The sequence below is a fragment of the Ambystoma mexicanum genome, chromosome 2q (assembly GCF_040938575.1).
Source record: "Ambystoma mexicanum isolate Mex_15411 chromosome 2q, UKY_AmexF1_1, whole genome shotgun sequence".
NCBI classification, from domain to species: domain Eukaryota; kingdom Metazoa; phylum Chordata; class Amphibia; order Caudata; family Ambystomatidae; genus Ambystoma; species Ambystoma mexicanum.
In genome coordinates, this window is record NC_090924.1 from 544,815,123 (window position 1) to 544,829,264 (window position 14,142).

At 43.2% G+C, this 14,142-nt stretch overlaps 1 protein-coding gene across 1 annotated transcript in view; it reads left to right on the forward strand.

Annotated features, from left to right (window-relative positions):
- GARS1 (glycyl-tRNA synthetase 1) overlaps positions 1–14,142 on the forward strand; it is a 279,785-nt gene that overhangs the window by 147,146 nt on the left and 118,497 nt on the right. The window contains exons 9-11 of the mRNA XM_069647695.1: positions 2,704–2,866; positions 10,483–10,647; positions 13,765–13,877. Of these exons, the coding sequence (XP_069503796.1) occupies positions 2,704–2,866; positions 10,483–10,647; positions 13,765–13,877 (441 nt within the window). The remainder of the gene's footprint in view (positions 1–2,703; positions 2,867–10,482; positions 10,648–13,764; positions 13,878–14,142) is intronic.

Here is a 14,142-nt window from a genome sequence, read left to right on the forward strand (position 1 = left end):
GAAGTATTGTGCATTATATTGTTAAGGAGATACCAGTTTTATGCTTAATCACCTGACCCCCCAGCACTTTTTGCTGGACTTCTGGTCCTTTTTCTTTCTATCCTGAATGAGGGAGCCTTTTTCCCCCCTCATTCATTCTTATTTGCTCTGACATTTGGAACTATGTTCTCTGTGGCTTACCTTTGCTATGGAGTCTGCTTTCCTCCATATCGCTTTAAAGGCATTTGTGTTTAACTTTTGTGGCACACAGCACCCTATGTGCAGTATTGGTGGGAACCCTTTCATTTCTCCTTTGAGATTCTTTGCTGTTAAGGATAGAGTGATGCTTTGTATCCTTCCTAAAACTTTATCTTATGATAGATTAGCACACATCACCTTATGTGGAGTGGCAAGGGGATGCCTAGTACCCCTTCTCTCTGCTCCTATGACTTTCTAGTCAGTGACAACCCTAAAGTTATGGCTGGTGGCAGTGGACGTGTTCTACCAACTATTTTGCTATTTTTTTTACTGCAGACTGTGTTCAGCCTCGGTTGTGCACTATAGGGTTACCTATGTTCTGATAGTGTGGCTTCTTTCTTTTTTTCAGCATTTCTTGTGTGGTTGTCTGGGAGAGGGAGGACTAGTGTGTGTTTTGCCTTTGGCGGGAAAACTTGGATATTCCCGCCAAGGCTCCAGTGTGTCTGCGAGGACAGTAAACGGGGGTTTGGCACGCCCCTGCCCTTTGTCTGCTAGAGTTCCTGAATGGAACCAGTTCCCACTGCTGGCTGTCCTAACTGGACAGCCACCTGCCCCTTCTGTAAAATGCCTAAGAGTGTTTGCAGGGGAGTGAGTGTGGGAATTCAAATATAAGGTGAGGTTCCTTGGGTAGAATGCAAGTCGACCACTGGAACAGAAGATCCGAAGCGGTAGATGACCAGCGGCGCCTGCAGACCCTTCCAGTAACCGCAAAGTGAACACTGCTGTTCTGACCCTGTGTTCTTATCGACTGAGGAGCTTAAATGGAGTACAACCGCCCTGCCCCCCTTTGGCTGGTGGGACCAGCATGCCCCAAGACAAACAACAAATTGAGTCCTCTCCTGAGGTGCTGTGACCTTCCATGACTGCAAACTGCGAATAAAAGGAGACCTCTGACCCATTTGCAGTGTAACATCCTGACGTGGACCAATCTTCCCAGAACTTTGAGCTCCAGAGGCCCAATCCCACTCGTCCATGTCCCCTCACCAAAGTGCAGGACTGGAGAAACAATGATCGACCAGGCGATAACCGCCCTTTGTTGGAGCTGATAAAAAGGCGCCATAACCCGAGACCAGCAAGAGAGACCGAAGAAATCCAAGCTGAATCCCATTCAGAGTCCTTCCTTTCGTCACCAGAGCAAGGAATCGGGAGACCGTGTCCGTTGCTGCTGTACAGGAAAGAATCCATCTGCATTTACTACTTCTAAACTTAAGACAGGGTGGGGCTAAAGGTAGAACTTACCGTAAGTCGAAGAGTTGCTCCATTGTGACTGGAGTGCGTTACAAGGGGTTTGGGTGGCCACCCATACCTCTGGCCCAGGCTTGACGGCTTGTTCCCATTAGGGAGTCCTTTGCAGGGTCCCTATAACTTGTGTTCTCTTGCTAGGCATTTTTATTCTAGTGACTAAAGTACCATGAGGACCATTTGTCTTTCCAGCTGTTACATAAGACTTTTTGTTCTACTCCTAGATTGACTTATAGCTCGTTAGGGATTGGACCTGCAAAAGCGTTAGAAGCTTTGGAAAGTTTTACTAGAATGTATAAAATTGCTTAAGTGTGAATAGCCACCCTTTTCCTTCCTCCAGACTTTCTGATGTGACTTTACTATATGAATGCAATTACCGTTGTCTGTAATCTATGCGAGTACGCGGTAGTACTGATAATATGGTAGAACTATCATTAGTGTCATTATCTATCAATTGTAACCGCGAGCAACTACAATAGAAGCAGTCACCTTTGTAAAGTATTGTGAATAATTCCTGTGTGTATTGGTTAGTCTAAAAGAGTATTTGCTAACCTGCCTTGTGTATATATAATAACTTTTAGTGTGCAAGAGCTTCTTTGTGCTATTGTATTTACTGGGTTCAGTGTACTTACTACCGCTCACATCCTCCTTATCAGAAAGGCCTGGCTGCTCTGTCATTCTACCAAAATCCTTTGTGTAGTACAGACTTCTAAGAGTTGGGGACCTGTTCACCAAGGTATAGTCTTATAGAGGCTTACTTCAAGTGGACTTCAGGAAAACTCTACTAACAATTGTCTGCACTCATTAAGGGCCCCTGATCCCACTCATTGTCTCCTGAGAATATTCTTGACTGCTCTCCATTACTACCTTGATTGGGTTTTGGCTAACCTCTGAGTTACTTGTACACTAAAACTAGGGTGGCCTCCTAAAATCTGCTCACCAGGTCAAATTCTGGGAACCTATCTTAACGCACATTCACGCTCTCTTTCAATGTGGTGCCTCCAGTGGTGGTTGAAAGATTTCTTGATTAAGCAAGACACATCTGAAAAACTTAACATAATCTGGAATTCTGTTTTTGCGCGTTTTTATCATTCAGTGTTTACAGCAATCGGGCATTGTTTGCATGAAAAACAAGAAGGAAGTAATGCACGTAAAAACATATGTGAAACACTGTAGATTGGCACCCTTTTAAATGTGTATGTTTTGTCTTTCTATCCCGTTTAGAGAGTTCACAATGGCAGAGATTGAGCATTTTGTCGACCCAAATGAAAAGGTGCACCCGAAATTTGACCTAGTTGCAGATTTGGATATTCTTTTGTATTCTTCCAAAGCGCAGATCAGTGGGCAGTCTGCACACAAAATGCGCCTTGGTGATGCAGTCGAGCAGGTAATGCTGACATTAATGGAAAGAGTTCTGTTTACTCCAACTGCATCTAGGGGTCACATATATGTATTTATTTCATTCAACGTCTGCTCATGATAAAAATGTTGGTGCCCTAGTTTCTTTCCTGCTGGGAATTACCCAAGCAAATCCTGCGCAGTCAGCCAGGGCATGGCGTTTGATTGGTCCACTATGTAGATCGTTTTTGACTTGCTGCACAATGTTTTAAACCACTTGAACATAGTTTGCTCAGTAGTGCTCTTTGGTCAACACTTGTGTTATTGCAATGTTCCAATATTGTAGCATATTCTGCCTAGTTTCTTAGAAAGAACATTAACATACTGTAAAACCTAGGTTTAAATCATTTTAACTGTGAAAGGCTCGTCTTCTACATATTTTAGAGTTAGAGGTGCCTTAAACAATTTGCCCATAATATTTTATTGGGGAGTCATTTGGTGTTGTATGCAGTACAAAGGTAGTGATATGAAAAGGACAAGGAACATACTGAGAAACACTGCCAACACGTTCAGTACTAACACTATATTTTCAGCAGTAATATATTGAAGTGAAGTGAAGTGAATGCATTACATCAGTTTATAGTTAACTTGGTATGGCATCCATACTTTGCTTGATTTACCCCAGGGTTCTTGCAATTCTGACAGTGTTCAGACAAAATGTTGCAGACGTAATTGGCAGGCTTTCTCTAGATCCTCCACTTTTAGGTAGATGTATATTTAGGAGTCGGCATAGTTGGATATTTCAGTAATACATTGTGTGGACATTCCCTTATTGTACGCAACGGTGCGTACTGTACCTCTAGCCCCTCTGCTCCCCTCCTCCGCTCTCTGCCTGAGCCTGACGTAATCATTGATGGAAGCCTCAAACCTACAGCCGGTGAACCTCCTACTGACAAGCCTATGGCGAGTCTGGTTTTCAACACCAATCCCCTATCCTATTGTGTTTCACGTTGAAGTAAGGGTGACGAGATACATTCTTTCTCTATGCACCCCTATACCCATGCACTTGCATTAGGTGCAAAGCCCTTTTCTAAAAGGTAGCTACTTAACCGGGCCAAAGGTGGTAAAGCCTAAGTCAGGAGTCATCTTTGGTCACCTAGGCTCCGAGGACTGGTAGCCCACCCCCTGCTCTAGATCGTCTTCCTGTAATTGACTGAACTGAGAAAAGGGTAGCTATTGACTTCCTAAGAATTTGTAATGAGGTTTTAAGATCTACAGCATTGAATAACCATCCAACACTACTCTTAAGCTTCAATTTTTCCATTTTACGGTGTATGTGCCTACGATTAACTGTGTTGCATTCTAAAGGGGTAGGTAACCCTTGTTGCTGTTATGAAACTCTGGTTGCATATGGTTTAGAGTAATTTTCTTTTCCAGTACCATTTTTAACTTGATGCTTGATTGTTTCGTGTACTTTCCAGTGTTGGCCTCTGTTTATGCAGATTTCTTATGTCCTTCCGCAGTGAAGGAAGTAGGGGAAAACTGGTGAAAGAAATTCTCCCCAATGTTCCCCAACCAGTTACGGAAAGGTCATATCTTGCTGGATTGAAATTCACAGTGGAAATTCCCTCCCAAAAAAGGATGTGAAGGCGGCCAGAAATGGCCAACAGCAACATCATGAGGACAGGTGGAGCTGGCTTGCAGGAGCTTTGGGAAATTCACATCAGAAATAGACTGCTGTGAGGGGGGGGTCAGAGTCGAGAATCCGAATAGGATCATGGAATTCTCAAGGCTTCAAATTAATGTTTACATAGAAATTAAATGTTTTGGGACCATATGATCTTTGCTTCCAGGAGACTTGGATGAGGATCAAGCCCTCGTGTTAGGATTATGAGGCGCGCCTAAATCCTGCTTGTAAGGGTGTGTTGGGTCGACCCTTCTCGGGCCTGCCAACCCTGATTAAGGTTGATTAGGGTTTTGGGATACGCAGTCATACAACCCCAAACCTCCATGTGCAAATAGTGAACTTTATACAGAATATCCTCAGTGGGAACAATTCAATCCCCTACCGATAAATGTATATAGAAATGTTACCAAACTGCACATTGATGAATTTATTATGAGCACTGTGGATGAAGCCTTAATTGATGGGTCGGATCCACAGATTACAATATAAGGTTGCTCTGCAAAGATGGTGTGCCACTCCTTCTATCACAACTAGAGAGGGTGGCCAGAAACTGGTTAAGTGAAATAAGGTAGCGTGAATGTATGATGCTAAATGGTCAAACAGACGGGGATAGACCTCGAGCACCCACCTGGCGAAATGGAGCCCAGATGACTTGTCTTCATTGTTTTGTCTCGCGAGCTATTGGGGACTGGGCGGAGTGGTTTGAGGTTGTAAAATTACCCAAGAGTGGCCATGATCTTTTAGCTGTCACACTTATCTTGCCTTGTCTGATACAAAAGAAATGTAAGATGCCTCCAGTGCAGCTATCCTGGGGAAAGAATAGGCTCTGAGAGAAGTTGCCACAATACCAAATGAATATACAAAGGATATTGTTGGCAGCAAAGAAATAGTGTAACATTCTTGGATCCTGAAGGACTTTAGACAAACCCTCATAAGGAGCGGGGGGAAGCCATTATAACCCCTAAACATGCCTATGACCCAAAGTTAGTGAGGGCCAGAAGAGTGCTTGGAGCGGATGTAAAAATGTTGATTGGGGAGAAGACCCAGGGATTGGAGAAAAAAATTAGGAAATGGAGACAGAAATATAAAAACTGGGTTAAGGCCAAAAGAAATCCAGAGGCTGCAAAATTATGCAGAAAAAATGTTGAAAGCTGTTTCTGGGAAAAACTGAAGGTGCATGTGGGACCTAATAAATAATGGTGGTAATTTCAGAGAAACCTACGTGATGGGTCAGGTCACTGAAGAGGGATGGGTAAGTCACTACTTGTCCCTCTTCGCTAAAGAAGGAGGAGTGACCCAGATAAGGGTGGGTATGAAGGGAAAGAGTTGGGATTTTGAGTTTGACATCGATGAGGCCAGATGGATGCTGTCCAAGCTGTGTTCATCAAGGGCAGCTGGACCGGAGTGTTTTTTTGTCAAATCATATTTTAAAATCAAACATTTACATCTGGCCAAAATTGATTGTAGCACTTTTCAAGCAAGTGATGGCAAATAAACAAGTACCCCAGTCTTGGCGAGAAGCTATTGTGGTTCCAGTATTCAAGAAGGGTGATAGCGGCGATCCCAAGAACTATCGCCCCATCGCCCTTCTTGATTCTCTGGGGAAGCTTTTTGCCTTTCTCATCTTACGGGACCTGAATACTTGGGCGATAATAAGTGGTAGGTTAGGTCCCAGGCAGATGGATTTCGTAAAGGGGCTGAGACATCTCTGAATCTATTCATCCTTAATGTGTTGAAGCTGAGGGCAATGAAATCAGTCTCCGATCTTCATGGCCTTTATCGACCTTAAACAGGCCTTTGACGGGGTAGACGGGCAACGTCTTTGGACAAAACCTAAGATCTGGAAGTGCCCTAAGAATATGCTGGAGGCTTCCTATAATCTGTATACGGATACATCTGTCCAAATAAGGATATCTGCAGATGGAAGCCTGTCGGGGAACATTTACACATTCCGCAGCTTAAAACAGGGATGAACTCTGGCCCCTTTACTATTTAGCCTATACCTGTTGGATTTGGGACTATCAGAAAAGGAGATTCAAGCTTTCCCATCTAAGCTAAACAACTGTGAGGTTCCCTGGATCCTATACGCCGATGACATTGTCTTTTTAGATTAAACAGCCATTGGCCTCCATCTCTGTATAACGGCGTTTAGTAAATACCTGGAGGAGAACGGTATGAAAATGAACGCCAAAAAATCCAAGGTAACGGTGATGACATCGGCGGGTAGGAAACTTAGGGTGCCCTTTAGGTGGACGGTGGAAGAAAAACCCAGGTAGATTGTTAAAACAATTTTCTACTTGGTTATCGTCATGAATAAAAATCTGACTGGAAAAAGGCCATTATACTTTTCTGAAGGCCAAATTCAGAAAGCTAATTACACATGGGGGCGGCCATTGCAAAGAACTAAGCTAGCTTCTCGACACCAGTGATCACCTTCTATAAACAGAAGGTGATTCAAGTGTTAACGTACGGAGCAGAAGCAATGCTAAACGTGACATGGGAAGTGTGGGCCCTATTGGAGGGCTAATTTTGGCGTAAGGGTTTGAGGCTGCCAAACTCGCTTCCTGTAGCAGTGATTCGAAGTGAACTTCACCTACAATCCATGGCATCTGTAGCATTATGGAAATCTGTATCATTATATTGGAAATGTACGACGATGGAGGGACCGCTCCCTCCGCGGCTGCTCTCTCTGGGTTTCTCTCCAGTACTCTCTCCGGTATCCTTCCCAGTGCCCTTCTTCCTTTGTTTGTTTCTGATGCCCTGATTTAGTAGGGTCTACACTGACGTAATGTCCATTCCATTGACTTCAGCTGCTTTGGTGTTTTACCCGCTCACTTAGCGTTCTCAGGAGCTGCTTCGTCTCAGGACCCAAACCGTCTGGGTAGTTCGAGGTTTCACAGTAACGCATGGTTTTAGACATGAGTTTAGACTCCTAGGTTTTAGGTCCTACCATCCGTCTACCAGGTTGGAGTTTATAGAGGGCTGCGCCTCCCAATTGCGCCCTTATCCGCAGGAGAGGAGTCCCTCTGCATGAGATCCTCCTGTATATTAGCACCCCTATTGTGACTGTTGGTTAGCGGCATCGCCTCCCTAGCCTTATGGAGAGGGGTTCTCTCCTGGGGAGAAGTAACGCCATCTGAAGGATTGTCACATAGGGAAGTGATGGACACAACCGCATCGGAAAACTACAAAATTGTTACCATTTCTATCAGGGCAGAATATGCACTGCTGTTCCAGATGAAAGACTGCGTAGCATGACATGCTTGAGTTACTGCCTAAGGATCTCTGGAGAGGTCCAGCTCATTGTGTCACACTACGGAGCAGGTATTTGTGATATTTCAGTGTGCATATTCCCACAGAAGCAGCAGGGGCTCCCACTTGTTTACAGTTGATGACCGTCCAGGAGATTTTAGGGGAGTAGACACCGCTTTAGTGCTGGAGGGTTTCAGGTGTACTGCCGGGTTGCAGGGCGCTAGAGTTTGAATCAGTATTTCGATGGATTGAGAGATGCCGAGCTTAATCTTCTTGACTGTCCTGAATCGGCAGCAAATCTTGCAGCAAGTGGGTCCTAGACTATAGATGTGTGGCTGCTTCACTCCCACATTCATGGACACTGTTGGGGAGAATTTTCAGTTTAGTGCTAAATTCTTCCCACCTTAGAGAGCCCCAGCACTTTTGCTGAATTTTGGCACTTTGTACTTTTTCGGTGTTTCTTTAGCAGTATGGAGTCTGACAAACTCAATAGGCATCATCCTTACATTGTGTCATACAGCACCTTCAGTGCAGTAGCACAGGGAAGTCTTTCATATTTCCACAAGGTTTAAATATCTTCTCTTGGAGAAACTGTTTCCAAGAGCAGAGAAGTGAAATTGACTTTACTTACATTTGTAACTTTCTAGACCCAGCACACACTATCTTACCATAGGGTGCTGGAGGGGTTACTTAGCATCCCCTTTGTCTAGTTTCTCATGTAACATTTTTATGTTACCCTTTCCTCAATGAATGGCTGGTGGCAGTAGTTAACTTTTAACTACCGTGGTGTGCTTTTACCTCGTGCTGCGTTCGCAGCTGCAATAAAGCACCCAAGGGTGCCATTTTTTTCAAAATGGCCCTGGTCGTCTTTTTGCACCATTTCTTTGTGAAAAGGTCCTTCTTAAGATTTACACTGCGCACCAAACCATGTTTGGTCCCTTTGTTTTGTCTTTGGCGGGATTCACGAGTCAAGCCCGCCTCTGGCACCAGGGTGTCTGGCAGGGGCAGGAAGTGAGGGAGGTGGCCGAAAATCCCTGTTCTTAGTCTCCTAGGAGACAGGAATGCACCCTTAAGTGATTGGCCGGCTTGCTGTCCATGAAAACATGTATAGGACGGTGATCATAGAATTTAGGTCTACGCCCAGTGGAACTCCGAAAACCTGGGAAGTATGCACATGGCCAGAAAGGAATTGTGGATTTTGCAATATCTGTGGCACTAATGCTATGTGTGAGTAGTCCCATGAATATTTCCATAACCATAATCCTTTTGCAGGTCAAGCAAATGGTGCAATGTTGCACTCTCCCTACATTGTAATGTTAGCACTGCTAAAGTAGAAAACTGCTGAGCTTGAAATGTGCCATCCAAAAATCCTCGAAGCAAGCAAATAGATTGTAAGGACACCTTTGCATAGCGGGGGCAATGGATACCAGACTAGAACAGCATATATTGAGCCTAGGTCCTATAATTTAACTTTCATAGCTGAAAAGTGCAATGAACATGGTACCGAATCTTAATTCTAAATACTGTTTCACCTCTGGCATAAGGTTCATATTGTATTTCAGCCATTCGGAGTAGGTTGGTAAAACCCTTGGTGAAATATTGCTAGTCGTGTCTGGTCTCTCTCATGCCTGTATCCTATTCCATATTTGTACTCCTACTGTTCTAAATGTGCACGTTGAGAGAGAGAGAGTTCACTCTTCTTTACGAGAGGTGCCTTGTGATTTCGGTTTTGAATTTTTTTTTTTCTACAAGCACAAATTAAACCGATACATACTTAAAAGAAACTCTTCGATCTCACAATAGAATCCCCCTGCTTAATACAGCTTGAGAATACATGCATTAAAGGTTGTGTCATTAGTCTGTGCAAACTAGTTAATATACAAATAACAGCAATATGTTCTTGCGTAAAAAAAACGAATCTCAGAAAAGCAGGCTACCAAACAGTTGAAGAAAACCTGTGTTTTATTTTGTCCATTTAGTGAGCATGGACCTAGCTTCGAATAGTAGCGGGTTAAGAGGAATACAGATAAAGGGTGGCGCACATTACAACAGGGCTGTGCGCTACAGTGTTGTGTTGGTGTCGGGGCAGGGAACTTAGAGGGGGTGTGGGGCAGCGGGTTGTGTTCGGTGAATGCAGAAGTGCTCCTTGAAGAGGGGTTCTATAGCTCCTTTGTGACTTGCACAAGTGTATGTGCAAGTCTACTGGTGACTGGTATTGGGCTCTTATTTTGCATCCTTAATTCGGCCCCGTCCTGGCTTCTTGTGGAGCGTTGGGCACAGAGATGGTGACCTTGTTGCCTAGGTAGGTGGAAGCGCACATTAGGCTGATTGTATGCTGCTACAGCTGGTATTACAGGTGATTCGTGCTTGAAAGGGCAAACAATGTTCGGGTGGGGGTATTGTGGTTACATTTACACAGGCTTTTGATATAGTGGGCCACAGCAAGGAGGATTCTACTCAACAGTGCCAGGTTGGAAGTGGGTAAGGTGTGTCCAAGAAAAAGTCCTGTCAACAGCTAAAGGCCTATTTTTAAACCCTTAATGTATTGGTGCTTTTTCATTCCTGGTTCTTAATGTTTGCTGGCTTTAATGTCCAGGAATGGCATAGTCCAAGCATTGTCTTACCAGTATCGCATAGGGTGATGGCGCTCTGTAAAATAAATGTGAGCAAATGTATAAACTGAGCTGGAGATCCCTATGGTTCTCATTCTGTTCCTGTCTCTACAGGGAGTAATCAACAACTCTGTACTTGGATACTTCATTGGAAGAATCTACCTCTACCTCATCAAGGTTGGTGTGTTGCCAGATAAACTTCGCTTTAGACAGCACATGGACAACGAGATGGCTCACTACGCCTGTGACTGCTGGGACGCAGAGACCAAAACTTCATATGTAAGCTACCCTTCTTTGATGCAGTCTGTGATTGGCTTCTGCTATAAAGCTAGAAAGATGTTCACTTGCCTCCAACCCGATCTCTTCCCCAAAACATCATGGTTTCCGCTTTTAATGACTAGCCGTTCTTATATAGGCACACTCCCTCTGCCCCTTTCCCTGCTTCCAATGCCTCTTTGGTGGTTTAAATATTGGATGAAAATATAACATTCTTTTTATCATGGCTATTTGCGGTGTTTTTGTGCAGCGTTTGCTTGCACAGGTAGTGCCATATCATAGTGTTGTAAATAATGGTGTTCCTAATACCAAATTTAATAAGTTTATGGATCTCATAAGGATGAAATGCCGCTTGGATTTAAACCTTTGACATCCAGGTTAATAACCACTGATCTCTCTAATGAGTGCTTATCTTAGGGAGCGATCTTGCTTTGTATATACGTTATACAAATCACCTCAACCATGAGTCGCGAAAGCGCTGCATCAAGCTATAAAAAAAAAATTATATTGGTAGGGCGTTTTCTAAATAAACGATTCCCCATCATTCATACTTTGGTACAATACTAATCAGCCCTAAAATTGGTACACATTTACAAAACGATTACCATAAAAGGTTTACCATACAGTAACAACACTAAAGAAAAGAAAGTACATTCAAATTGAAGGGACACTTGGCTCGGACTAGAGTAAGTCATACATGCATGAATCGAAGTAAATGGACACAATTGGGTAGTTGAAACGATATCTCATTGTGCCATCTTTAAAAGTGTGTTCTCTTTCCATCTTCTAGTATTAGATGCAGCAAAAATGGCCACACATTGAAGTCGTCATCAGTGGCATCTTGGTAAATAGCAATACAATCAACTGAACCCTCAAATGGACTCCCATAGGAAGTCACTTTAGAAATGGTGTGTGCGCCACTGTCGCAAATATTACACAATAGCAGCAATGATGTAATGACTTTAAACCTGACATTTCATCTGAGGCTCCTGCTACTGCATGAATTGCCGTTCTAGAATATTGCCCTATGTGTACTTTTAGGAGATGGCATCATCTGGACAATGCCGGGCATCCAGTCATTAATCTATTTTTGTACTTTGTAACATTTGCTACTGAGTTATGTTGTGTGCAGCTTTTTATGCTGTGCTAAAATAACTACTTTAGTGGTTTCTGAACGGTTAGGCTTGTGCGAAGAGTGGGCTACTCTCCCCACTAGTGGTATCCGGACCTTACACAGCAGTAGGAAAAATGAGCAAGGGGATGAGAAAGCGGAAAATCACTTCTACACAGCAGGTTAATAATTTGATAGCTTGGCTAGTCCTGTTGTATGCATTCTACTTTCTGCATAGTTCTGAAATGCAGGAAGGCGAGTATGTCCTAAAGTGTGGTCGTTATTGGATTCTGGTCCCAAGGCAGATTAGTCCCATAGTGAGATTATTGGATGCTTCAGGGGCTCGAACGTGCTTGGGCAATCCTAGATTGGTGGCTTACTTGCATGGGCAGGCTGATGGCTTATTCTGCAGGTCAAACTCCAAAATGTTCACTCTGAGACTGCCAAGCGGGCCCTAGTCGACATTAACACTCTTAAAATGTTTTCATGTTGTTGGTAATATAAGATGATGGAATAGCAGGATGATCTAATGCAGTAAAAATCTGGAGGGTCTGACGCCTCAGTGTGCAAAGTTTATTAAGGGTATTCTTCCGGAGTTCTTAGCCTGCTAGACTCTGTTATTCACAGGAATAAAAAGGAGGCCTAATGCTGAAGGAGAAGGCATGAGATTGTGCGCTCTGTCATTCCTGACAAGCACTTGTGCCTAGAAACACGTCTACAGCCGCGTTATAAATGGCTTGTCGTATCACGTTTGTTCTGTATACTCTGTTCCGATAATCTGTGTAGAAAGTAAAAATCGATAATAGTGTACAACCTGGGAAAACCTGTGAAACGGCAATGGTTTAAAAAAAAAAAAAAAATCTGCTTTTTACATAGGGCCCAACCCATAGTAGTCTATTTCCTGCCACGTACTGATGGTCTGAAGCTTCAGCCCTAAAAAAGCGTTGCTTCCACACTGGGGCAGTCTTTTACTATGGCAGGAGGAATGCTGTCAAGTATACCGAAGTTTAAAACATTGAATTAATATCCTCCTCTCTAGACTGTTATGATTAGCAAGATTACAAGGCGGGGTAAAAAATGAACGTCAATCACAATTGGTTAAATCAAATCATTTGAAGCGTTTCCATATTTACAGAATACTGCTAAAAAGCAATACAACACTGAGTGGCATATATTCTAAAATGAGTGTTCAATTTGGAGGCATGTTTGCTTGTAGTCTATTTCTAGTCTCCAAGAATCCACAGATGACATGAACATTTTAAAAATGATGAGTATGCGCTCATTTAACAGTTTTCCAAGTGATCCGTACAAAGTACCTATTTGCATCACACGAGGAATTAATGAAATTGTCTCTGGGGGAGTCATTGTAGTGCAAGATGCAAAGCTTATTTATGCTCGTAGATTTACCTGATTTAGCTACCTGCGCAGAAGTACAATTTAATATGTCCTTTGCCATTAACGGCTTGGAGGCAGGGGCTGTGTGGCCTGGCCTAGTTCGAAATTGGGGATGTTTTGGAGGCATTAGATTAGCAAGCTCTACATTTAATATTCCAGCAATTTTAAAAGTAAGCTAGTTAGTGTGTTTTAAGAAGTTGCCCTTTTTCCTGGCATCTCGTTTTCCCTCATTTTCTCTTGCCCACACTGGAATGCTCTCCTTCTTTCCCCTCATTCTATTTCTCTCTATTCTACTTTCTGGGTCTCTTTGAGATCTTATCTTCTTTCTTCTGGTTAAGAAGGTTACTGTAAATACAGATTGCTTCTGTTTCCTATTTTATCTGCATTTTATTGTACCATGTTGTTCTCATGTACAGCGCTGTGTTGTAAAGCGCTATATAAAAATCAAATAAATACTAAATACAAAAAAAATACAAATAGCTGCAAGTGTGTATGGATTATGCTCTGCCACTGCTCCTCATGTCTTTGAACGGATTTCTTTTTTTACACCTGTAATTTCTGAAAAATATGAAAAGCAAAAAATGATACAAAAGTGCTTTAAACCTTTCTTTTAGGGCTGGATTGAAATTGTTGGCTGCGCAGATCGTTCGTGCTACGACCTTCTTTGTCATGCCCGGGCCACCAAAGTGCCACTGGTAGCGGAGAAGCCCCTGAAGGAGCCCATATCCTTTGCCTTAGTCTTCTTCCGGAAGGAGCAGGTCCTTGCCTGGACATCGCTCTGTAAGACTAGCAAGTTTAAGAGTTCAGAAAGAAGGCATTCTACCACTGTCTCGCATTTTGTTCGTTTTCACCCATGACTATGCATCGTTCATCTTGGTTGACGGCACCAGGCCAATGTGTTGTGCTATATTTGAATCTAGTTGCAAAGGAGCCAGTCAACTGTGCGCCTCCTTATGACGACCAGCTTTTGCTTTGCTTTTTTTTTTTGCCTC